Source organism: Eutrigla gurnardus (genome assembly GCF_963514095.1).
Source record: "Eutrigla gurnardus genome assembly, chromosome: 19".
Classification (NCBI taxonomy): Eukaryota; Metazoa; Chordata; class Actinopteri; order Perciformes; family Triglidae; genus Eutrigla; species Eutrigla gurnardus.
The window spans coordinates 19,277,214-19,302,005 of NC_139930.1; the positions used below are offsets into that span (position 1 = coordinate 19,277,214).

At 43.0% G+C, this 24,792-nt stretch overlaps 1 protein-coding gene across 2 annotated transcripts in view; it reads left to right on the top strand.

The window, feature by feature from the left end:
• The window catches only part of LOC311030051 (carboxyl-terminal PDZ ligand of neuronal nitric oxide synthase protein), a 36,078-nt gene that overhangs the window by 290 nt on the left and 10,996 nt on the right, over nt 1-24,792 (top strand). Inside the window, exons 2-8 of one of the 2 annotated variants that reach the window (XM_084035576.1) lie at nt 895-966; nt 18,231-18,311; nt 18,409-18,467; nt 19,042-19,150; nt 19,792-19,933; nt 21,019-21,191; nt 23,950-24,111. In XM_084035576.1, coding sequence (XP_083891702.1) covers nt 895-966; nt 18,231-18,311; nt 18,409-18,467; nt 19,042-19,150; nt 19,792-19,933; nt 21,019-21,191; nt 23,950-24,111 — 798 coding nt within the window. Of the gene's footprint in view, nt 1-894; nt 967-18,218; nt 18,312-18,408; nt 18,468-19,041; nt 19,151-19,791; nt 19,934-21,018; nt 21,192-23,949; nt 24,112-24,792 lie in introns of both variants that reach the window. The other variant, XM_084035575.1, reaches the window with a different exon arrangement.

Here is a 24,792-nt window from a genome sequence, read left to right on the forward strand (position 1 = left end):
GAACAACCGACACGCACTTATTTACGAGTTTTATTCCTGTGGCAGGTGCACCGTGAACTTGTGGACGCATGGCAATGCACTTACACGCATGGTGGTTTACTGCTGCGGGGGTCGGAGGGAATTGTAGTTTATAATCCTTTAAAACCTGAGGGAGATGTCCTTATGTTTGGTGCTCAGAAGTGAACTGAACTGAGTGTATTTTCAGGTTTTCCCAAGTCATTGAATTATTAACCTCAAAGGGAAGCAGCTTGACAGTATTCAGTTCTTAGAGACTCTACTCACACACACACACGCACACACACACACACACACACACACACACACACACCAATCCTTCACTTTATTTTGGGGCTGTCTGAGCTGATTTCCAGGGCAGGAAAATGGAGTGTTAGGAGTCCAAAGTCTAATCACAAGGCTGCAGGTATCTTTCTGCTTTTCAAGCAGCTTTCTGCCTTTTTTCTTTCTCGATATTGTCTTATCACCTTCATATAGCAGCATGTAGATATTATACCATAACATCATCTCTGTTCATTACTACATTCATCAGTATTCCTTGACATGTTGAATTAATGTCCATAACAAGTTATCTATTAATAGTGTTACACTCAGACATCAAAATAATAGCAGCGCTAGTCCTTCACCATATATTAAACGCTTATATAGAGAGGCACTAGTTGCCACATTTCACAAAATTTGGTTTAACCAAAGTTTCCACCAATGTTAGTCTTGATAGCTCTGTTTTATTTGTGTTGTTGTGGACGAGCATTGCCACATATATAAAGTGTGTATGTCGTCTTCATAGAAAGATGTTTTTATCTGATAAATGTTCCCAGAACTCCACCTTTTGGGGAGCTGTTGGAGATCCTCTAATGTGTGTGTGATTGCTTCCTGCAGTACGTGGGGAGTCTTGACGTCACCCGGCCCAACAGTCGGATGGAGATCGTGGCGGCGATGAGGAGAATCAGGGTAAGAAGAAAAACACACCGTGTGTGTGTGTGTGTGTGTGTGTGACACTACCTTCAGATCACGACTCCTGGGAAAGAAAGGGATGAATTTTGCAGGAAGAAAAAGCAATAAGAACGAGCTGGATTGGCTTGCTTTTTGCTGAATAGTGTGTTGCCCTTTCTAGATATTTCTGTGAGACGTTCAAGGACACGGTGTGTGTGGGCCTTTTCATTAAAACTACTGAGGTGATGGTTTAATAGAATTTCACAAATCAACCCATTTTTTCTTCTCCATTTCACTCTCTCGCCATGGTTACTCACTCCATCATGAAGTTCTGTCTGGAGTGTTACTATGGCGATCTCATTCATTTCACCTGATTGTTTCTTCAAGGTAGTAACTCAGGAGCTGGGCTGGTTCTGTCATTTAAGATTGAAGTGTGACTCACTATACTCGCTTGGTGCATACGTGACACACCTCCCAACCCTAGCGGGGTGAATATGCAGGAAATTAAATTACATTTTCTTTAATTAAAAAGTCGGGGGTCGATATTTGTTGTTCTTGTTGTGGAAAAAAAACTTGAAATTCATGAAAGTGTATGTTTAATTCCCAGAACCTCTCAACAGGAACTTAACACAGCGAGTGCAATAAATAAATACAATAATTTACTAGGTTAGGAGAGTAGTGTCTGCAGCCATCAGCATCAGAGCCAAAGTAGCGCATTTTAATGAAATTATTTTATCTGCAAATCCATTAAAAGAAAATGATGATACAAATAACTATAAAAAAAATGCTGAATAATCGTCCGACCCATATTTAAGAGCCATAATTTGCTTTTCTGTAAATGGACGCGGTGTGCACATTACACACTCCAGGCAGATTAGCATTTTGGGGAATCCTCCCGAGCTCTTTTTTTAAAACTTTTGTATTGCCTCCTCTTGTGTCACAGCTTGAGTTTGTAGGTGGCTGTACTCTGCTGCTGCAAGTGTGAAACCGTGTGTGTGTGTGAAATTAGAGGAACCCCGCTGTCTGAAAGAGATATTTTAAGCAAACCAAAGTAGGTCTGTGGAACGGAGACAAAGCCAGACTGTTGATGAGTGCGTGTGAAGGCGGCAAGTCTGCAAATCTTACAAATCATTGAGGTAAAGACACGATCATCAGGCTGAGGCAGAACATTAAAACATGCAACGGAGCAGGTATATCCGGGACGGGAAGATGCTTTTGATTGCTGCAAGAAAAAGATGATTTATTTCCGAGTGTGTGGATGCATGTCTATAGGGTTTATGGGTGTATATATATATATATATATATATATATATATATATATATATATATATATAGCAGTTTAGTTTATATATAGTTCCCATGAGTTCCAAAGAAAGCCTCGACTCAATAATGAATGAGTTTCTGCCTCGGTTGCAACTCTGTCTTTGTTTCTGAATGGCTAATGAAGCAGAGTGCTGCCTCATAGAGTCCCATATGACTGATGTCAACAGAACCAACCGCTCCTTTTATTGGTACACATCGTCATGTGTGTTTAATGTGTAATCATGTGTGTTTAATGTGATCTCTGCCGACAGTCACCGGATTGATGTGACTTTTTATAGACTTGTGTTTACGCTGACCGATGGATGACTTTGGCTTGTTTTGTTTCACGTCGAAGCTGTTAAGCGAGACAGCAGCTGCAAGGTGATGGAAAAATGAATTCCTTGTCAGTCGGTGCTAAATGACATCAACGTGGAGTGCATTAGTGACCTTTTAGAGGTGCTGGATGTGGGGATGGGACACAGGATTTCTATCGCAGGTCGCAAAAACACCTCAAAATAAGATGATAGTGGTGAATTTCCATTATCGGGATAATCGTGAATGATTTGAAACAGCGATCTAGCTTGCAGTCATGGTGGAAAATAGAGCCCAGTTTAAAAAGGATAGGCCTACAGGAGGAAAATAACTGGGCAAAGTAATTGCGATTCACAATATTTTCTCCGATAAGGATCAAAATGTGACAAAACTCTCAAAACAAACTGGAATCACTTCACGTTTCGTTAGGAAAGTAATATTTTTATTGCCTAACAGACACACACACAACTTTTCTTTTCATAAAAAAACAATTAGATAATCAGAAATAAGACATAAAGGATATATAAATCTTTATTCAGACTCTATTTCTCACTTCTCTGCCACGATAGTGAGCTGGACAGCTTTTTCCAATCACTCGTGACGATATTTACGATTCTCCCGACAACGGAAATTCACCAGGATCGATTAGTGCGAGTGTTCTTTTATCCTGATGCATAAGTAAAGCTGGCGTTGTGTTCCGGCAGCTTGTCTCCGGGTGAGTCTACACCCACTGAATGCAAACGCAGGTTTTAGAGGGTGAGCGCGGGCATTTAGGCTCGGCTGCCAAGTCAAATGTAATTAGCTTTGTTTAGCTGCATATTGACCGGCCTTCCTGACTTCCTCTTCTTCTCTCTCTCAGTTTTTCTTCTTCTTTTTTTTTTTTTTTTTAACGAAAGCAAAGGCCTCGTCTTTAATTTAAAAGCGCAGCCCTTTAGCCGAGGGACCGCGGCGAGCAGCTGAGTGCGATTAAAAGAGGGTAGGAGGAATGAACTGATGGCAGCGAGGAGGAAAAGTCTCCAGAGGAAGTCCTGGAATGGAGAGGGGTTTGCGTGGCGGCTGGCGGAGCCGTATTCCTTTCATCTGCCTCGACTAATCTCTTTAGTCTCAGACGATGTGAGGGGGGGGGAAAACGGGAGCAAACGCAAACGGTGAATCTGGGTTTGACGGAGCCGAGCTGGATGAGTCACGTCCTCATACACACCTGCCCCCCCCCTCCTCCCCAACGAGAACGTGAAAAGACCCAATTTTTTTGGATCCTGTGGATCTTTTCAGAGGGGTGTTTTGTAAAACATTCTCCCATTTATGGCTGACTGGTCCTACTGTGTTGGTTTATAAGAATTAGTTTCATTCAGTTTGAGCGGTGGAATAGAAACCATCCCAGTACACACACACACACACACACACGTGTGAGACCCCTTTTGGGTGATTAAGGTTGCTGAACGGCGTCGTTGCGTCCCACATGGAGAGATTTGGTGTCGTCGTGCACAGCTCGCTGCCTCACAATGGGACGTGTGTACGTCCTGGAATCTCCTTGTTTAAAAGAGGGCCACTGTCTCTACAAAATGAAACAAGTTGAAGGCTATTCTCTCCTCCTCACCCCCCGTCTTATGTTTTTGCCCTCCCCCTCCTCCCCTTCATCCATCTTCCACTGTTTTTCTTTCCATCCCCTCACTCTCCTCCTACTAAAATAGCCCCGTCTCGATATAACCCATCCCTGCTATCTACTCAGTGCTGACAGGAATAGATTTTAAGGCTGAAGGCTGGCTATGCATGCTACTCTTTGAATTTTGATCGTCTCTAATGGGATTTTAAGCCTCGCTCGCAGGTCCGTCAGGATGCAGCCTCCTTCCTCCGACTGCCAAGAGTCTGATACGTGGCTCCCTTCGGTCTGCGTTTGTCCCCCCCGTCTGTCCGCAACGTCTCGTGAGAGGCAAACGAATATCTATCTGGGTTCGTCCGTTAGTGTTTTTTTTTATTAGATCTACGCCGAACTGTCAGGAGAAGCTGATTGTCTGTCGAGGGGGAAACGGGCACTCTGGACCCGTCGAGTGCAACAGAAATCTTTCCTCTGCCTAAGTTTATTTTGCTCAAGAAGCAATGACCGTCTCGTTATGGTGCGAAATAAATTTGACGACACGTAGAAATACAAATATTGGCTCGACATCTCCCAGTTGTGGCCTGCGCTCCAGGATCTTGATCTTTTAAACAAAAAACCAACCATGGTGCTCTCTGTCACTCATTCAACACTGTGGCAGCAGTCCACTCATTTGCCTGCAGCCAAAAGAAAAAAAGAGTCTGAAGAAACAGAGAAATGTCCGTGTTTCACTTCCTCGAGCAGCGAGCTACACTTTCCCTCTTCTTCTTCTTCTTCTTCTTCTTCTTCTTCTTCTTCTTCTTCTTCTTCTTCTTCTTCTTCTTCTTCTTCTTCTTCTTCTTCTTCTTCTTCTTCTTCTTCTTCTTCTTCTCTCTGTTACATTAGATATAACAAACAAGGCATTTCACTTTTAAGTAGTCGAGCCAAAGTGAGTTGACCATTAGGAAAAACTGAACAGGAGTCAGGATCCGACATAAACAGTTAATAAATATCAGTGGATCACAATTTTTGCATAACAATTACACACAGTGCATGTCCCAGAAAGCAGGGAGAGCACAGATTAACTCTGGGGGGGGGGGGGGGGGGTTACAGATCTGTAGCTAAGTGGGGGCGGTTGGACGGGGGTTATTCTCTGTGCACTCACATGTGTGAATATGGGATATGCACTATTTAAGGAGGCATGACACATATTGGGGGGCGGCATTGTTTTCATTTTGTATTCATGCCAGCTTAATGGCAGATGTACAAGTGCATTGTGGGTGACCTATATGTGTACTGGATTAGACGTGATCTCAGCTCTGAAAGGGTGCAGTTACCCCTTTTGTTTAACCAAACCCCCCCTGGAGAAAAGGGATGGGGGGGGGGGGCTTCCATTCTTCTTGATTAACAGTCATTTTGAAAAGTGAGTCTGAATCTGGGATCGGTGTAGTACACATGATCCACTCCCTTTAAGTTCACACCAGGAACGTGGCGCGGTGAAGATCCTCCAGGGCGAGGGTTTCAAGAAGCTCAGTGACATCATAGGAATTAATGCAATAAAGAGTGTAAACAAAACCTCACAACATCCAGACTGGAGGTGGACATTCATATTTTAGCATATTCTTTTCCTCTTCGACCCTCGTGTGTGCCGGATGAATGTACTGAAGGGACCAGCAGGTCTTTGCTCACATGAGTGGACAGACAGGTGGTGGACAGACAGGTGGTGAGTGGATCCCGGCCTCCACAACCAGCATCCTGTCGCACGCATGCACAGACACACTTCTGCTTTCATCATCTGCCCTCGGGGCGACGCCGTGTCTTTTTTTAGTGCCGTAATTAGTGGAGATGTATGCACACGACGTCCCCACCCTCGGCCACAATCCCCACGCCAAGGAAACGCGCGTCCAACGCCTGGAACTCGACCCTGACGCCGCATTTTCTCCGTAGACGTTTCCTGACCGGTGCATCTCTGTTGGCTTACATTTACTTTTACATTTAGGTCTTTTCGCGACTTACAATAAGTACATTTGTCAAAAGAAAGAAACCACAACATATCATTGCCGATAAAGTAAGAGCTAAAAATAGAAACAAGTGTTAGGTGTGATGTTTTTGGTTTCCTGCATCTATTTGATGCATGAATATTGTGTTGTTTGTTAGTGTTTCCAACCCTGAATGTCATGATGTCTACGAACACATGAGTTAGTAGAGGAGTCATTTTTGACCAAACAAAAAGTCAGATAGAACTGTGAGATTCTAATGTCTGGTTGTCATTTTCAAACCAGGTCAGCTGTATGAAGGCAGTTCTTTAACTCTAGTTGGATGCATTGCATAATGTCAGCATGTCTGAGTGTTTAGTTTTGTATAATATCAAGAGGATCTCATAACCGAAACTGCAGCTAATCTCAAGTACAAACACAACTTAAGTCAACAGACCAGCAACTGTGGACACATGTAGTGTGTGTGTGTGTGTGTGTGTGTGTGTGTGTGTGTGTGTGTGTGTGTGTGTGTGTGTGTGTGTGTGTGTGTGTGTGTGTGTGTGTGTGTGTGTGTGTGTGTGTGTGTGTGTCAGCACCTGTGTATTTGCAGTCATTGCGAGGCCAAGGTGAGCTTCAGGTGTTTGTATGTCCTTGGGTTTGCAAACAATACTGCATGCGTGTTGTGGTGTGTGTTTTTTTTAGCCACATTAGCCGTCGGCATGGCTGGTTGTTCCCCCCCCCCACCAGACACTCATGGTCCCCAGAGGATGAATCCTTCTTGCTTTGTTGAACACCTGACTTTTTCTTGAGCTTTACAGCAGACAAATATGTTTAACCTGGATTCCCACAAGATTTGGCACTTAGAACCATGTTCCTCTATTATGAATAATAGGTATTTGTGGCTGGTGCAGAATTTCCATTCACAAGGTCAACATTAGCAGCTAGACCTCAGCATGTTTGCGTGGTTATTTTGAGCATGTTTGCATAATGCTTTTACATCTCTGCACTGTTGCAGCCCTCTGAGTCTCTTCTGGAGACTCTTTATCATCATCTGCTCCTCGTTTCTCATTTCTGCTCACTGTGTCTATGTTTGGTCAAATGTAATTCCCTGGTCTGTACATTTTTACAAACCCGGTTCCGTCATCCCGATTTGTTCCAAACAGAACGATTAGCTTTGAATTATGATTAGAATTTCCAACGCACGGTTCGCCTCAGTTGGTCTTTTGATGACTGGCACCGTTGAGCTCTTACTTAGCCGCCGCCGTTTATTCCACAGATCTGAATTAACCATAAATGTCAGGCCGCTCCTCAGGTCTCCACGGCGACCAGCTCCTCCACCCAAAACATCTCTTTCTCAACTCCTCTCAGGTTTGGGATGGGCTCAGAGTTGGGAGAAACGAAACCCCGTTTGATTTGGACGTAGACATAGATCGCATATAGAAGCAGCGCCGTCTTTTTGGTATCCAGTTTTGCAAAAAGGTTAAAGTATTTTTTTTTCTTCTACATATTTACAACAAATTAAAGTCTACGTTTGACCAGAAACCCGTCTTGATATTTACTTAAAATAAACACGGCGGGGTTGCAAGTTGTGCTTCTGTGCCTGGAAGCGTTCTTCCGTAGCATGAGTAGGCAGATAAACTCGGCCTTTGTGTTATGGTTATCGTTGGATAATGATTGAGAAAAGTGCTGCGGGCTTTTGAGCTGGCAGATAGGATGCCCTACTTCTAAATGTTATTCAGCGTGTGTGTGTGTGTGTGTGTGTCTCATCTTGTTCCAGCGTGCCACACAGAAAGCCTCAAGGTCTCATTCTCCCGTATCGTTGAACCTCGTCCTCCCTCCAGATCCTCGTCTTGTTTCGTTCTTTCCTCGTAGACGTATTTTCCTCTGCGTCCTCCTGCTCTCGTCTGGAGTCTGAGTCGGTTCTCACATGCAGGAAAGCAGCCGAGGTTTAAAAGCTCTGAGCTGAAGTTAAATCCCTCCTGACTTCAGGTGTCAACGTCTCCATCAAACGGTTTCCTACAAGGTCGTTTTTAGAGTTGTAACATCTACCGACTATTTGGAATCATTAAATACAGTTTTAGGAAGCGATATTACATTTTCTATGTGGATCATGACATTCAGGCTCAGCTGACCTTCATTCTGTAAAAAGTACATGCGTTCTGTACTTCTGTACAGATACTTGTGTTCATAAAGAAAAGTAGAAGTACTAGTTGAACTTCTTTACTCAAGTAAAAAGTACACGCTCTGAAATGTACTCAAAGTATAAAGTAAAGAGTTCCATCTGATACAGTGTTTGATTAACAAGAACATCAGGCTTGAATAAATCATTGTTTCCTAACAAAATGTAACAAATAAAATGTGATTTATTAGTACAGTAGTAGTATATTAAATAAATAAATACATACTTGGATATAAACCTACTAAAAAAATCTTCAAAATGAACAGGAACAAAAGTTCAAGTGTAAACTAACTGGTCAAAAATGTTAACAGGAATTAAAAATTCCAGTATGATGTAAAGCGTATAACCCATTGACACAGATGGCCTGATATCAGTATCGGTGCATCCCCTGTTTCATCAATTTATTTAATATTGTATTATATTTCTCAATAAACGTACATATATGCTGCTTCTCTAAGGAATATTTTAGTGCATATATTAAAATGATTCATCCTCTCATACATGGATGCACTCCAGATCTACAGCGTACCATTTATGTCTTCATATCATCACTCCAACCCTCGTTCCATGTCTTTGGGTTTGACTGACTTGTGGTTTAGGAAGACTTTGTTAATGGGATTGTTCTTGGCGTTCGTCCGCTGGAGACACAATAGAGATTCCCTGTTCGCCTCTAATTGGATAAACTGCCTCAGCCCGGCCGTCTAACAAGATAACGGCTTCTCGGCGGTCCGAATGAGGAGGCTGGATGTGACCGTCAGATTAACAGCATCTCGCTGTCACGGAGCAGCACGTTAACGTTCGGTCACGTCACTGTAGGCGACGTCGGGTTTCTCAATCAAAGCCGTCTTCACTCTTGTTGACGGAACGGGAAGAAGATGTTTATGTAAGTTTGAGAGGCTGAATTCATTGTTATCTCCCCTCGCGTCAACACATCAGGGCAGATAAACATGAGGCGTCTAATCATATGCACTGAAGGCATTAGCATATATTTGGAGGTTTTTTTTCATGTTTTCTTGTGCTTCCTTTTGAATAATTTGATCCCAGTTGGATTTCATTATCCTCTGTGTCTTTGACTTGTCTGGTTTCTCACTTTCTATGCAAGTTTCTGCAGGTTATGATGTACAAACATGGATTCCTCAGATCTCTTTCTTATCTTTCCGTCTGATTGTCTCCCCTCGCGAGTACAGGAGTGTGTCCCGACGTTATCCGGCCTCCGTTGTCCCGGCTAAAAAGCATGAGCCGACCTTCTCCGGCAATGTTTCGCTCACAGTGAAAAAAAAAACAAAACCGTTGGTCTTGTTTTTGGGGGTAATATCACAGAGATGGCACAGCGATCATCTCGGTTATCACACTACATGCTGAACACTGCTCATCTCCAAGCCCTTTGATTCTGCACAAAAGGCTTTTCCGTGCTTATGATCCATTTGATTGCCTCTAATCTGCCGTATTGCATAACAAACGCTGCATCACGGAGACTCGGAAATAGAGAGCCACCAAATGAAAACGCCATCTTTGCTGTTCTTATTTAAAGACGTTGCGTACCACGATTTAAAATGCATGTAGTCGGCAGACGGCATTAATCAGAGCGCCGGTGCCTTCTGTTGCCAGACAAGTTGCCGGTGTTGTTGTTGTGGTCTACATGAGGAGCCGTCTCCATCCTCTCAGACACGGATTTAAGCTACTCATGATTGAGCTTTATGAAAGCCCACACACACACACACACACACACACACACACACACACACACACACACACACACACACACACACACACACACACACACACACACACACACTTAAAGCCTCTTCCGATGGGTCTTTTTGGGGGCATGGAAGACACAGATGGTGCCCCCTGACTCACACACCCGGGTTTAACCCCCTAAAACAGGGTTCACGTGGTTAATGGGACAGTTTGGCTGCAAACCTGACATTGTTTTATTAAATGGACCGCCACCTCCTTTTTTATTCCTCCTGGTTTCCTTTCACCACGCACCCCCGTCATACCAGCTGGTGTCCCCCCCCCCAGTGTGTTTGTGATGGCAGACATGTAAACTCATATAGCAAGCATTTATATATTTTATGTATGTCCGTATTTTATCTTCAATATGTAAATTACAGACACAAGCCACTCCTTGGGCTCCTTTCTTTTGCACTGGAAGAATAAATGATTTAATCCTCCTAATTGAAGCCATTTGGAAATTAAAATAATCTTTAGAGTAATGTAAGGCAGCAGCTGCCACTAACAATCATTTTCTTCAATAAGTTATTAGCCTTTTGGTCAATGAAATGTCTAAAATGGTGAAAAAATATGTCAATCACTACTCCCCAGAGTCCAAAGAGATGCCGTCATTTGTCTTGTTTTGTCCAAACCCAAAGATATGTTTTATAATTAAACAGCTGCAACAAGGATCAATTAATCAATCATTATTTTAATTAGCTGGTAATTATATATCAAACTACTTTAAACTCTGTATTCAAAACACTCTAAACATGTAAATGTAACCCACACACACACACACACACACTGGGTACTAAGGGATTTGATAGCCTGTGATCTGACAGCGTACGTCCCAGTAATCCTATTACTCTGACTGCTGCTCTGCCAGACTACGGCATTGGACAGAGACGTGCTCAGTAACACCATGGTCTCGCACTGATATGCAACTATTTACAAGCTTTAGACAGCAGCAGCACACATGTAGACCCAAGTGATCCATCACGGGTCTCAGACTGGTGTCACGGCGTCACACTACGAGAGACGAAAGCAACAAAATGCCACCTACAGTCACCACAGCATACCTAACTTTAATCATTTAAACAGGTTGCCATGAACAGGGAAATTATTACAGAGACCAAAATGTGTTTTTTTCCCCCAAAAGCATGTTTATTTTAGCTGTAAAGTTGAGTATATTAACATTTTGGCACCTCGGCATTGGCTTCATTTCTTAGCACCAGAACAGAAAAGTGAAGCCAACACTGAAGTTCCTTAAATTTGCATTCTCTCTACTGGCCATCAGAGGGCGAATTCTCTGGTTGCAAAAAGAAGTCCGATTGCATGGAAGTCTATAAGAAAATGACCCCATTTATCTCTTACTTTATTACCTCAGTAAACATCGTAAACATGAGTTTATGGTCTCAATTTCTAGGTTCAAGTCTTCTTCATTCTAGCGTTCGTTAGCGAGTTAGCGACGCCCTAAAGGATTTGCTGCTTTATTGACAGGCTACTAATGCTATTAGCTACTAAGATAACTTAAGACTTAGCTGTAAAGTTGACCTCGAATTATGAAGCAATCTTTGTTAACAGCTTTGCACCAGAAGCCAGATGGATCCACCCTTCGCTCCTCCACAGTCCAAATATGGTCACTTCCGTTCAGTGGTTGCAAAAAATGAAAGATTGCGAAATGTCGAACTCGAGGCTTCAAAAACCGCAGTCCAAAAAATCAATGGGTGGCATCATGATGACTATGTCTTCTTGAATACAGTCCCTAACGATTGTCCCCAAAAAATTGTCTAGCTTCAAAAGAATGATATGACGTAGCTTTAAGAAAAGCTATCGGACATTAAGTTAATGTGGATTTCTTTCTACTCTGCTCCCTCACAGACACCACAGATGGATATTTACAATAAACAGTACATTTTTTAAATCATTAGTACCACAGGAGACGTATCAGCAAGTCTTCTTGCCACAACGGTGATTTGATGTATTTTTGGCTCGATATTTTTCATTTCAGTGGATTCACTTGTGACTCAGATTTGCATTTAAAGGAGACGTCGCCACCGTCTCTTAATGTAATAACTTGGACGCGGATCGAGATATGAGGCTTTCTGTGTCTGACCGTTCACTTATGGCTTTTTGCAAAGTGAAATGATTACTTTTAGACCACAAGTAAATCTCCGTATTTGCAGCTTCCACACGTATTCTCCCGGAGAGAGAGTGTTTGGCATGCTCAGGTCGTTCCTTTAGTATTTCCTCCACGTCCCATGTGACTAACCCTGAGTAGACGCCGTCAGAGCCGTGTGACTGGCTGTCCTTTCACCTCGCCCGTCAGCGAGTCACTCAGGCGTGGGTCCAATGCTCGAGGAGCGCCCGGCCCCCACTCGGGCTGAGCTGCACCCTCTGACAGGCGTGCTTCAAGTGTAGTTGATTCCCCTTCAAAACAAGGTACGAGCTGACTCATCACCGCGTCACGTTTACCGCTTTCATCTGCGTTGTTCGTCCTGACCTTTTTTTCCGCCCTTAATTTGAGATGTAAGGACATAACGATCAATTAGGGGTACGTCGTCCAGAGTTCGGGGGAGCTTTGATTCCCCCCCCCGCCTCAGTCTAGACGTATTAACACAGGGGCCTCCAGGATTGATCAATTCTGTGTGTCAGCCTCTATAAACACACTCTCAGTGGTTGTAATGAAAGTCGTTCATCAATAGAAGTCACAGCTGTAGCTGATGGAGCCAGCCGAGGTTGCTTATCCGACCAGGATCGTCTCGCGCAAAAATCAACATGCCGGAGGGGAGACGAGGAAATGCCCTTCAATCAAAAACAATTTCGAAATAAAACATTATTTCACAATAAAAGCCTCCAGTTATACTCTACGCCCTTTGCAGTAAATTCCCGGTCTTGCTTGTGACCCTGCTGTCATGGAGACGCCCCCGTTAAGCAGCCGTCTCCCAGAGGACCAGACTGCTGCTGCTGCTCACCGGAGGCTGCCAAACAGACGCCCGGGAGTCCAATCCATAATGTGTGCACTCAGGCGGAAACCACTCACGTAGGCAGGCTCAGACGGGCACCAGCGAGCATCGGATCGCAAGCACACACACACTTTTAGAACATCTCCTCTGCCCATCTCGCTAGTGTGTGTGTGTTTTTATTTATTCCTTCTATTCACATCCCCACTCCGGCCCTCGTTTCTGGTTGAGCCAAGGTCGTCGTCCGTGGCAACTGTCGAAGTAATTGCTCCGTTATCACACTCCTGCTGACTAATGACGAGATGTGCCAGTTCACACCGGAGGTTCGGGCCTCTGCGGCGTCACGGGAGTCGCTCCGTCCCCCCCCCCCCCACGTCTGAGAGGCCCGTCTAAAAACAAAAAACACTCGTAGGGACGCGTAGTTGCTTTTGTTTAACTAATGGGACGGTGTAAGTAGATGCCGCTTGATTGCCAAAATATGTCGGTTCCTCCTCAGAAAAATTAGCGCTCACAGCTGGAGCTTAACACAAATTAAACGTTTTTCAAATTTTTTGCTACTATGTATTTCCGGGAAGCTTTTATTTCGATCTTTTTCTAGTTAAATGTCAGGCTGTTGGGCAGCTGTTGCGTTTCTCAGCTCTCAACAGTCATTTCTTTGTACACCGGATGGGGGGGGGGGGGGGGGGGGGGTGCAGCGAAATTCCTTGGAACTCCCCAAATCCTGGGAATTGTAATGAAGGGGTTGCTAGGTTGCGATCTATAGTGCCTATTGTGGACTCCTGTATGGATTCAATGGTACTACAGGGAGCATCAATGACCCACAATGCAACCCTGCATTCCACTGCTTTTCAGGATGGAGGAAGGGGAGTTTTGGGTGGGGGGTTGCCCACAATTTCTTATTCCATTATTTAAATTCTGCTCATTTATTCACTCTAAAAATAGCCATAAAAAAAACAAATGCAACCTTTACTGTCCGATTTCTCCGTGAAGCACGGAGCCCTAACTGAAGGAGTCGGAGGCATTTCATTAAGAGGTTGCTGACAGGTACTTTTCTTTGCAGCCGGCCGGTTTATTTACAGTATCTGCAGTGCAACTACTTCCACATAATGACTTGGAGTGCTGTTCCCAGAACTGCTGTTCCTCCTAGAACAGAGGACGCGAACACTGGAGTTCATTGTGGAACCCGAGATTAGATCTTTTATCTGGATCTTTGGATCATGAGATCCAAGTTTATTTTTTGTATTTTTTTTTATTAGGTGCCCAGGTCCCCATTACTAGGGTGAAGTCCGCCTCCTTATGCCAGGAAAACATCACTTCACTGTCCAAGAGTTAGATGAAAAGATCAATATCAACATCAATCTTACAGAAAGACTGGAAGTAAAGGGGGGAAAGTTTTTTTTTTTTTTTTACAAAACATTCTTTTTATAAGGATTAAAACAGAGGAAAAACAGGCTTTAAAGGTTCTGGTTGGTGTTTTTTTCTTTTGCGGTCATCCAAGCTTTTATAATAATAATACACTTTATTCAGGACACAATGGAAGGTCCATAAATTGGAAAAAATAGCACAAATATATACAAAAATGATGCCTCCACAGTCTACAAGAGAACTTGACAGAGCAAAGATAACTGTTGTCTTTTGAAAAATGTCTAAAATAACAATTCCTCTTAAATGGATGCACGCCTCCCCATACTCATATCTCAAATGGCTAATATATGTCGACAGGATATATTGTAGACGGTATGAAATCTCAAAGAAGCTGTCGTTTTCAGACATTACTATGAAAACGTCTTATTATATGCTTGTCTCTAAAGCAGACTCAAAATATACATGTGGGATCCCAAACTCTACAGAGAGCCGGCTTCCCAGACGGCACAGCCATCGCTATTCTATCTGACACTTGTATAATAGATTTGCCGAGGTGCTGAAATTTGCTCCGCCGTCTGGGAAGACTGATGAGTCTGAGGCTTTAAATGCACACACACATCCAGACGGAGGGAGATTAGAAAGAAACGCTCTCACTCCGTTTTAAGCCTGAACGCCTCGGCAGCACTGCAACTCTGTAGTTTTAAGGTTTTAGGACAAATCTTTGGACATGCCTGTCCACTCCACATATCACTTTTCATCACTCCTCATGTGATACTCCTCTTCTATGGTTTCCTAAAGGTGTAACAGCGGACCGAACTGAACCCTGGGATGTTTCTACGCCTTGATTGCTGGATGGTTGCACATGTCGAGGCTTCCAGGCACTTTTTAAGGGTTTGTTTTCCCGCTGTCGATAACAGGGAAACCATAACAAAACAAGTGCATTAGAAGTGTGAATATTTCAAAGCACTTGGCACTTAAGCAAAGAAAATATAAAAGTTTCATACTTTTTCAATGAAGTTGCAAAATCCCATCTTTGCTTCGGCCCCGGATGCCGGCGTAAAGAGTGAATTATGAAGGAGCTGCGTGTGTGGAAGTGTTGACACTGGTGGGGTTTAGTAAAGGTAGTAGGCTGCCTTGTGTTCTCTGTTGTTGGTGGAGTTTCTGTCCCCAGATATCCCGTCAAAAGTCACTTTATCAGCTCAAATACTTTTATTACACTCTTCAGCCATATATACCACAGTATATGGATAAATCACATTATATACTTGTGGAGTTTTATAATGGATTCACTAACCGATGTACCAGAATCACTTCCCTGGACATATATTGATCCTAAACTAGGAGTGCATCTAACAGTTATTAAATAAGCTGAATTAATCCATTTGTTTGGTGTATAAAATGCCATAAAATACAATAAAATCCCTTGTTGATGCCTTGTTTTGTCCAATTAACAGTCAAAAACCCAAAGAGGATTATTATAATGGTACAAAACAGAGAAAATCAGCCGATCGCAGTGCAGAAGCTGCACCTCTATAAGCTTGAAATAGCTGAAACACAACTGTAATATTGTTTAACGAGTGTAGCGTTCTAGTTTAACGGGTTTAGTATTGATCCTGATGTAACAGATGGGGTTTACTTTTACACATTAATGGGACATAAAACAACAGTGATCTGTTTGGGATTACGAGGGTTCACGTGTATACGTTAAAAATAAACCTTTTGTTGTTCTTTGTGTTTCGTCATCCCCCCGAGAGAATGTTGCATTCTCAATATAAGTGTTCATAAGCACGCTGGAATCCATCTTCCTCCTCTTTAAACGCCGGCTCTCCGTCTCCGTGGTGCGTTTCCTCCTCTCCTCCCGCTCTCCCAACCTATTCTCCATTTAATCAGCTCTCTCAGGACTCCGCTCTGTATAATTAGAGACTGAAACTTTAATCACCATGGATCCGGGGCAGGCGAGCGCAGGGCATTTCACACGAGCAGGAAATTGGCATGAAAGAAAAACACATTTCCACTGCGTTTTTCCGAGGATTCGCACGAGATCAATAAACAGTATTTCATAATCACGTCTGGTAGGTCTTGACTATATGACGTTCGTCTGAGTGTTCCAGTGGGTCGCCGGATTGAAAGGTCACAGTTTGCAGGGTGTCCTTACATAACAGCAGCTGTCTCCTCACCTCCTCTCCTTCTGTCTCCTCCTATCTCATCACCTCCCGTCGTACATCGCCTTGTTTCCTCACATCGTTCTCCCCGACTCATCCAGCTGGAGAACCAATCACTTGATTAAAAAAAGAGGAAAATATGGAGAGAAGTTAGCCTGGACTTTGGCCAGTGACCTCCAGTGTCCATTTATTTATACTGTAAAACATCACTCAAAGACATTTGGAAATGACATGAGATTTTAAAGTGGCTGTAAAAGATATTTTTGTAATATGGAGGACAATCGATGCCGCTGCCTTGAATGACAAATACGGAGCTGCAGCCAGGAGACCATTAGCTTAGCGTAAAGGATGTGTAGGATGGAAGGATATGATGCTTTAAATAGCCAGCTCCGTAGGCTCTGTGCTAAACTGACCACCAGTTGGCTCCGGCTTCGTATTTAATGGATCGATCAAGAAAACGGATGATGTCAAACTGTTTTCCCACTGCGGTCCATATCCCCACACCGCCTGCACGCGTGACCTTGTATGAGCCGGCGGCTAACGCGAGTTGAACCCCGGCTTCATGTTTTAAAAAGTGACTCTAATCCGAGGCGACGGGCCAGACTTGCTAATTTCCAGCTGACGAGGTGGAAACACACGTTTTAACTTCCATGTTGTTGTTTAAAATCAGCTGGTGGAACAGAGGCTGTACGGGGACACATGATAATTTGTTGTCACTTCCTATTTATAAGATGCTTTGAAGCCACGCGGCCCTCAGGAACGGTCCAGAATATGTCAGAGGATTAATTAGGTGAAACTGTTTAATGCCGTTAACTCTGATCAGTCAGAATCCACCTGCAGTGGGTGTTTTGACTTATTGGCTGTTGGTTCTCATTACAGTCAAGGTGATGGCAGGCAATTTATCTTTCTTATCCGAGTGTCCTCTCTGGTTCCTCTGGCGTCAGAGCTGCAGAGACGGGTTTTTCTTTTTTTTTGTCTGCTTGGCAGCCGATATTCAACAGATGCTCTTATTGTGAAATTCCAACGGATGCTGGTGTGTTAATTATCACTGCAGATCATGCTTTCATGTTCATCCCCGTCATGCCCTTAATTTAGTAAGCATGCCGTGATTATTCCGACCAAAATAATTGTGATTCACTACATTATCCCGAACAGGTTGTTAATAAATACATATTTTTATCGTTTTTCTTAGCAAACATCCTTTTTAGTGAAACAATCTAATCTAATAATCTTAAATAAGGTCATCATAAATCAGAAAGGTTCCATGCATAAATAAAGGATAAATATAAATACTATTTATTTATTAAATCAGTCTCTGTCTTCCGATAATGGAAATCCACCGTCATCAACTTATTGCGAGTGTTGTTTCTCATCCTAAGTGCCGTTTTCATATATTATTATTAATCTTATTTGCTGATTTCCAGCCTCTCCGGGGTTGAGATTTCTTGTTTTCTGTCTAAAATGCTACTAAACTAAGTATATTTGGATAAAGAACTGTTGTTTGTCCATTAACAAGCATTTTAAAAAGGTCGTCTTGGGCTCTGGCTTGGACAAGAAAGTATTTGTCAGATGAATCCGTTATGAAAAATAATCATTAGTTGTATCAGGTGAAGAAAACAAAAGCTCCATTAACTTTGCTGCCGGTTGCAATCATATATTATTCAGACGTTGACTTGGAAGATAACACGCTATGTATGTGTGATGCTACTCTTTTCTTAGTTTGAATTCAAGGCCAAGAACATCAAAAAGAAGAAAGTGAGCATCGTGGTGTCTGTGGACGGAGTCAAGGTGCTGCTGAGGAAGAAACAGAAGGTGAGTCGTGATGACCATAAGATCCAGAAAACATACATAATAAGTCACTTTCAGCATATGAGTGATATTTAATTGAACTGCATCATCTGTCTCACAGAGGAAAGAATGGACGTGGGATGAGAGCAAGATGCTGATCATGCACGACCCCATATACAGGTCAGTCTCTCCTCTCGTCTGATTGGTCACGTGTCCTCGCATGTATGTAAGTCACATGTTAGACTTCTTCCGTCCACTCTGTATGTTCTGGTTATTACTGTGAGTGCGCTGCAGAAAAGTCGGCTCCACCTCTGTAGGTGAAGTTTGCGTTATATAGGTCCTCCCGTGTACTTTACCATGCACGGCTAATGTGGATGTCCTAGACCAGGCGTGCCAAATGCACTTAGTTCATAGGATAGCAGAATGAATAATCTATAGCTTGTGCTTGTAGTGCATATGTTTGTCAGGATGTAATTTTTCCAGGACAGCCTCCTACCTTCCCTGTTTTACATGGGGATGGAGCCGTCAGCCAATCAGATACGGGCCTCACTACTCACAGTAATGAGACTGTAAAGTGTAGAAGAGAAGGTGCATTTACATGGAAATGAAAGGTTTTGATCAGGAGGGACTGGGAAAAGTCTTAAAACAAGCATTTATAGCGAACAAGGTAACGTCTCTGAAGAAATGGAAATCTCAGAGTGTTGATGTTGGTGTAACTTTTACGTACTTTACATTTTGGTGTCATTCCCTCTAGGATCTTCTACGTGTCACATGACTCCCAGGACCTGAAGATCTTCAGCTACATCGCGAGAGACGGTTCCAATAATTCCTTCAGATGTAACGTGTTCAAGTCAAAGAAGACGGTACGACAACATAAACACACTGTGGACGCACACGAGCTGATATCAAACGCACCTTTTCTGGGGAATTTAGGCTTCACGCACAACTACAGATCCTGTTTGACATCAAACACAATCACACGGGGAGAGTGTGTGTGTGTGTGTGCGCGCGTGTGTGTGTGTGTGTGTGTGTGTGTGTGTGTGTGTGTGTGTGTGTGTGTGTGTGTGTGTGTGTGTGTGTGTGTGTGTGTGTGTGTGTGTGTGTGTGTGTGTGTGTGTGTGCTGAAATCATACGTTAAGTCGAGGGTTGTTTCTCTCCGACGTTCTTTTGCATTTTCGAACAGAAGAATGAGAATCAATTTCCTGATTACGTCGGCTCAGTTAATCAATTTTGGTTTGAGATTTTATCCGATCACCAGTGGCTTGGTTAATATCCTGTGGCCCGATGCTCTGTGAATACAGAGTAGATGTGCTGGAAGACAGGTTTTTACAACAGACAGGTATCTCTGCACCTTTTATGCGTCGCTGGCCGGCCGCAATCCATCAGTTGAGACTTTACACACATTGGGAATTCTAATAGAAATCACAGAAGTGACACCAGCAGGTGATCTTACAGCAGACAGGAGAGGAGTTATGGTGTTGTGTGTTGCTTCCCCCTCCGATAGTCGCAGGCCATGCGTATCGTGCGCACCGTGGGTCAGGCCTTCGACGTGTGCCACAAGCTCAGTCTGCAGCACGCCGAGCAGGACGCAGACGGACAGGCGGACGGGGAGAGCGACAAGTCCACCGAGGAGTCCAGCAGCCATGGTGAGCCCCCCCTCCTGCCTTCGCAGAGTGCATTCAAATAAAATGCACATTTTTAAGTTATTACATTATGGCTGGTTTCCACGACCTAGAAATGACACGATATTAAAATGAGGTCTTTTTTTGCAGATAAGGCCGTCTGTTTGTACAGTTTAGTTTCTGTTTAGTTATGAGCAAACACCTGCTGTTGGTCTGGAAACGTCCACCTGTTTGGGAGTCAAACACAAGAAATGCAGCACAAAACCACCTTGCTAACTTTTTGGTTGCTTGACTGTTATATAAGTTTTATGTTTTCATGCTTAAGCAGAGTTTTAAATATGTGGTTTTTTACACTTTCCAAGAATTACCATGAAAACTGCACATTGAATAAGTTTAACTGACAATATTATACTGTATCACATAAATGAGTTAATTATGAGTAATTGACTGCATCTGAATGCAACAGGAACATTTCTTTTTTAAATACGAACCAGACAAATAATAGTAGAAACAAAGAAATGTTGCCACAGAGAAGCATGCTGGTGCATTAAAACACATTTTACTTTTAACATCTGGTGTCTGAACGATGTTATTGTGGGAAAACGTCTTAATTTGTTGGTGATTTTGGTCACATGATCACCTTAGTTTGATTACACGCCTCTTTATAACCTAAATGGAGCCATCACACCTCATGAATTCATGAATTCAGCACAGCAATCAAACAGCAACAACACATATATGCAGCTACGTGTGAACATTTATAAGAAAGCACATCAATAATGTGCATTCGGGTCTTCTGTGAGGTCTCATGCTGGGCTCATTTCAGAGAGGAACGATGGGAAAGAGTCCAGGGATACAACACAAGAGGGTGATTGCTGCCGTTTCCAGTAATGACTGTAATTTGTCCAGTTAATGAATAGTTCTTTGGCTGCGAGTGACGGCCGTGTGGCAGCAGATCTCATCACGCACTCGTAAAATACTGCATTATCTGAGGGTTTGATTATCGGAATGAAGGCATCCCCGTCCGCCCTTTTTATGGACTTTGAGCATTGTTTTCTGTAAAAACCTGGAGGTGATGGCAACGCTTGTCTTCCTGTCTTCCCTCTCAGGTCGTAAGCTGACGGGGGCGGAGCAAGGGGAGGAAGAGAAGGATGGAAAAGCTGGAGGAAGACGAGAAGGAGACGATCCTTCAGATGGAGCTTCGCTGGCCGACAAGGCAGTCAGCGAAATCCTGAAGAGTCTGGCCGAGCTGAACGTGGTCAAACCTGGACAGACCATCATAGTAAGATCCTGCTGCAGCGCTCGCGCACACACACACACACACACACACACACACACACACACGCACACACACACACACAGCCTCCTATGAGGGAGACCTCCTTCCATCTCTAGTTTTAAATCTAGGCTCAAAACACACCTCTTCTCCCTGACTTTTCCTGCCCTGTTATGAAACAGATATTGTTATATATGTTCTCATGTATTGTCCTTTTATTTTAATTAGCTACAATGTGTGGATATAGGTGTGTGTGTTCTTTTATCTGCTTTTGTACTATGTACGGCAGTTTGGTCTGTGTAAACTGTACTTAAATATGCTTTATGAATACATTTTACTTACTTACTTACTTACTTATTAGAATAGATGGATATTTTAACACCTGTGACTTATAGAAATGAAATCAAACCAAACTCAAATGATATGAAACGATACTGACTCAAACAGCTGGATCAGGTCCCGGTGACGATCTGGTATCGGATCCCACTATTATAATAAATAAGAATTCAGTACATTTATGTCTTATGTCGTAAATTAAGACGTACGTTTGCTTTAATGCAGCGATCTTGGCTTTGACGGCGTTTCACCGATAAACATTCGGGACTCGCCTTAAAGGGGAGGAAGTACGATTTGGTTGATTTTTATTCCTAAATTGCTAAGTGGGTCGTTAAAAGCAGCTCCATTTAGAGTTGGCAGCACTAAGAGTTGGGATTGGTGTGATATTATAAACTATTTTGATTTCAGTTCACCTTTGTTTGTTAATGATGTCGTGAGTTTTTTATTGTGTCTGTATTTCTTGCCGCTAACCAGCTAAATATAAGAGCAGACACAGTTGTAGTGGAGGCTTCCCTTTATTGCTGACACCTGCAGCAGCAGCATCACATTCTAATGATTAGTTTGTTTTCCTCCGTCTTCCGTAGCTGCAGGAAATGTAGTGATTAATTCCTTTGGCCTTCGAGGTGTTTTTGATGCCGTTCTCCAGGCTGCCAAACGGCTCATTGAAATGAGGAAGTACAGTACGGTGCTTTGTCATCCGCTGCCACACCTGACCAGATCACTGATTACGAGCCCCTTCGTGACTAACCGCGGTTGGCAGCAGACACTGCATGTATGAAGTAACCTGGTCACGCTCTCCGTGTTTGAGACTTAGCAGCCTTTGAATCTTTAGAAAGTTACCTTCCTTTGACTGAAAACATGCCGGCTTTGGTGTGTCACGATGCTTTACTTTGGATTTGTTACCATAGCGATAGCGGTAGACACAGCTGTTATCACGCTGCTCGACCGGAGAGAGTTGGATTGGAGAGGGAGGGGACCTGAATATTCCTGCTGGCTCAGAAAAGGGGGGACACTTAATCCCAAAATGAAAAAAAAAAATACTCAGCCTGTTCCCTTTGATTTCTGAGAAACGCCACCGTAATCCCATTGAGGGGTTCAGGAACAGCTGCTCCGTGGAGATAAGCGAGCAGAGAGAGGGATGGAGGGAGGAATATTGAGAGATCAGGATAACGGGAGAAAAGAGTAGCCGAAAGATACGGGACGACGCGAGATGCTGCTTGTGTTGGCGGCAGCAAAGTGACATCAGCTCCTCCCACTGGAGGCGCTCAGGTCCAAAAAGGTGATGTCACATTAATCTGTGCACCAATCCCAAAAAACCATGACAGTTGTGGGATCGGCTGCTTAAGTTGCTAGACCGATGTTGAACCACGTCCACATGGTTTTATTTCCCTGAATTTAAAAGTTCAGAGAGTTTAATCTGCTCATTAGTTTCTTTAATTGTTTCATCTTTCAAAACGCCTAATTTCTAATTTCCCCAGAGCCTACGGTAACTACTTAAGCGCTTAATTGATCATCGAAATCAATCCAAAATAATGATCTGACCGTTGACTAATTGACTAATTCGTTGAGCACCAGTTTCGAATCCTATATTTTTCTCATTCGCTGCTTAATGAGTATAAATCAAGTAAAGTTAAAGCAAATCTTTCTACTCATTATAAAGTAATAATTTAATTTGCTTCATAACAACTTAATCTGATCACATTTGACAGTTTTACTGATCTTTTTTCAGACATTTCAAATGTCTTTAGGGAAGCTGGAACCTCTGAATAAGATGCACTTCCTGAGCTTTACAGTGTGCTACTTCGCCCTCTAGTGGTGGGATGTAGGAGTTACAGTAAACCATACCTAAGAAAGTAATTTTGCATGACAGACAGCAGTAGAAATTTGCATAATAACACAGACATAAATTGCATGTGATTATGTACGACTTGAGCATACTTAATAACACCAAATCCATCTCTGTTGGTCGTTGCTGATAATCTTTTTGCATCAGATCACTTTGTCTGAAAACATTTGAATATGGAAAATGATCTAAAAGTCCAGAGAGGAAAGAGACTGAGATATTTAAAGTAGAGGAGGTTCTGATGAGGGGTCACTTTAGTGATCCAAGGGGGTCCAGATCGTTGGGTTGCAGTCCTGGTCTCAGAGACTCTAGAGCACCTGGTCCTTTCTATTCCACTGGTTCGTTAATTTTATTCAACTGCTGTCCAACGTCTAAAAATAGCTCCTATTATGTAGTGAGAATGGGGGGGAAACTGGCAGCACCCAGGGGTCCTGAGGGCCCGACATTGAAGTCCATTGTGTCTTTGATGGTTTCTGTTGGTCCAGTACGTGTCGGGGGAAATAAGCTTTGTGTGTAGGGTTCACATCCATTCTCTCTCTCCGTCGATATATAACGTATTTTTTCTGTGTGTTTGTCTGCGGTCAGGACTTTGACCGAGGGTCCCTCTTCACCGTGACATCCCAAGGCGTTACTCCCAGCAGCCCTTGCTCTCGCTCTCTCACGCCGCTGGCATCACAGCATTACCTGCAGCTCCTTCAGCAGCAGCTCCAGCAGCAGGAGCAGCACACACAGGTGGCCGTCGCACAGGTGAGAAACACGCCAACGTTAACACACACGGGGCCTCTACTGTATTACACCGTCACCTATACAAGCTCAGATTTAAGACTGCAAGTAACACATGTTTTCATTGTGGATTCATTTGACTTTTTTGTGTTTTTAATTAATTGTTAAAAAGAAAAAACAGTAAAATCTCTTTTTTGAGAAGTTGTAACCAGATATTTTTTCCATTATTTTATTAAAAAAAAAAAAAAAAGACAATTAATTGATTCCCAAAATAGTGGATTATGTCAATCAATGAGCAACATTTCTTATAGTCTTCATTTGAAGGGTACATTTTAAATCAAAAGTCCCTTTTTAGAAATCAATATGGATCATAACTAGACTTATGGAGGTTGATCATCACCATGTTGTCTCTGTACAGTGTCCTTTACTGCAGCTCCCCCACTAGGGGGCAGCACCAACACAATAATGAAAGCCCCGGCAGTGCAGCATAATAAAATCCAATTTCCAACTGAGCATCTCAAGAGATTATTCAAGCCTCCTATTTATAATATCATCTGAGGAATTGCAACACAAATACATATTTACCTCCCTGGCTGATGCTGTTGATTGCACTGCTTAAACAAAAGTGGTCTACCTTAAATAGCCATCCAATCAGGATGTGGGCCAGATTATGAATCCAATTACATCCTCATAACATCTTATATC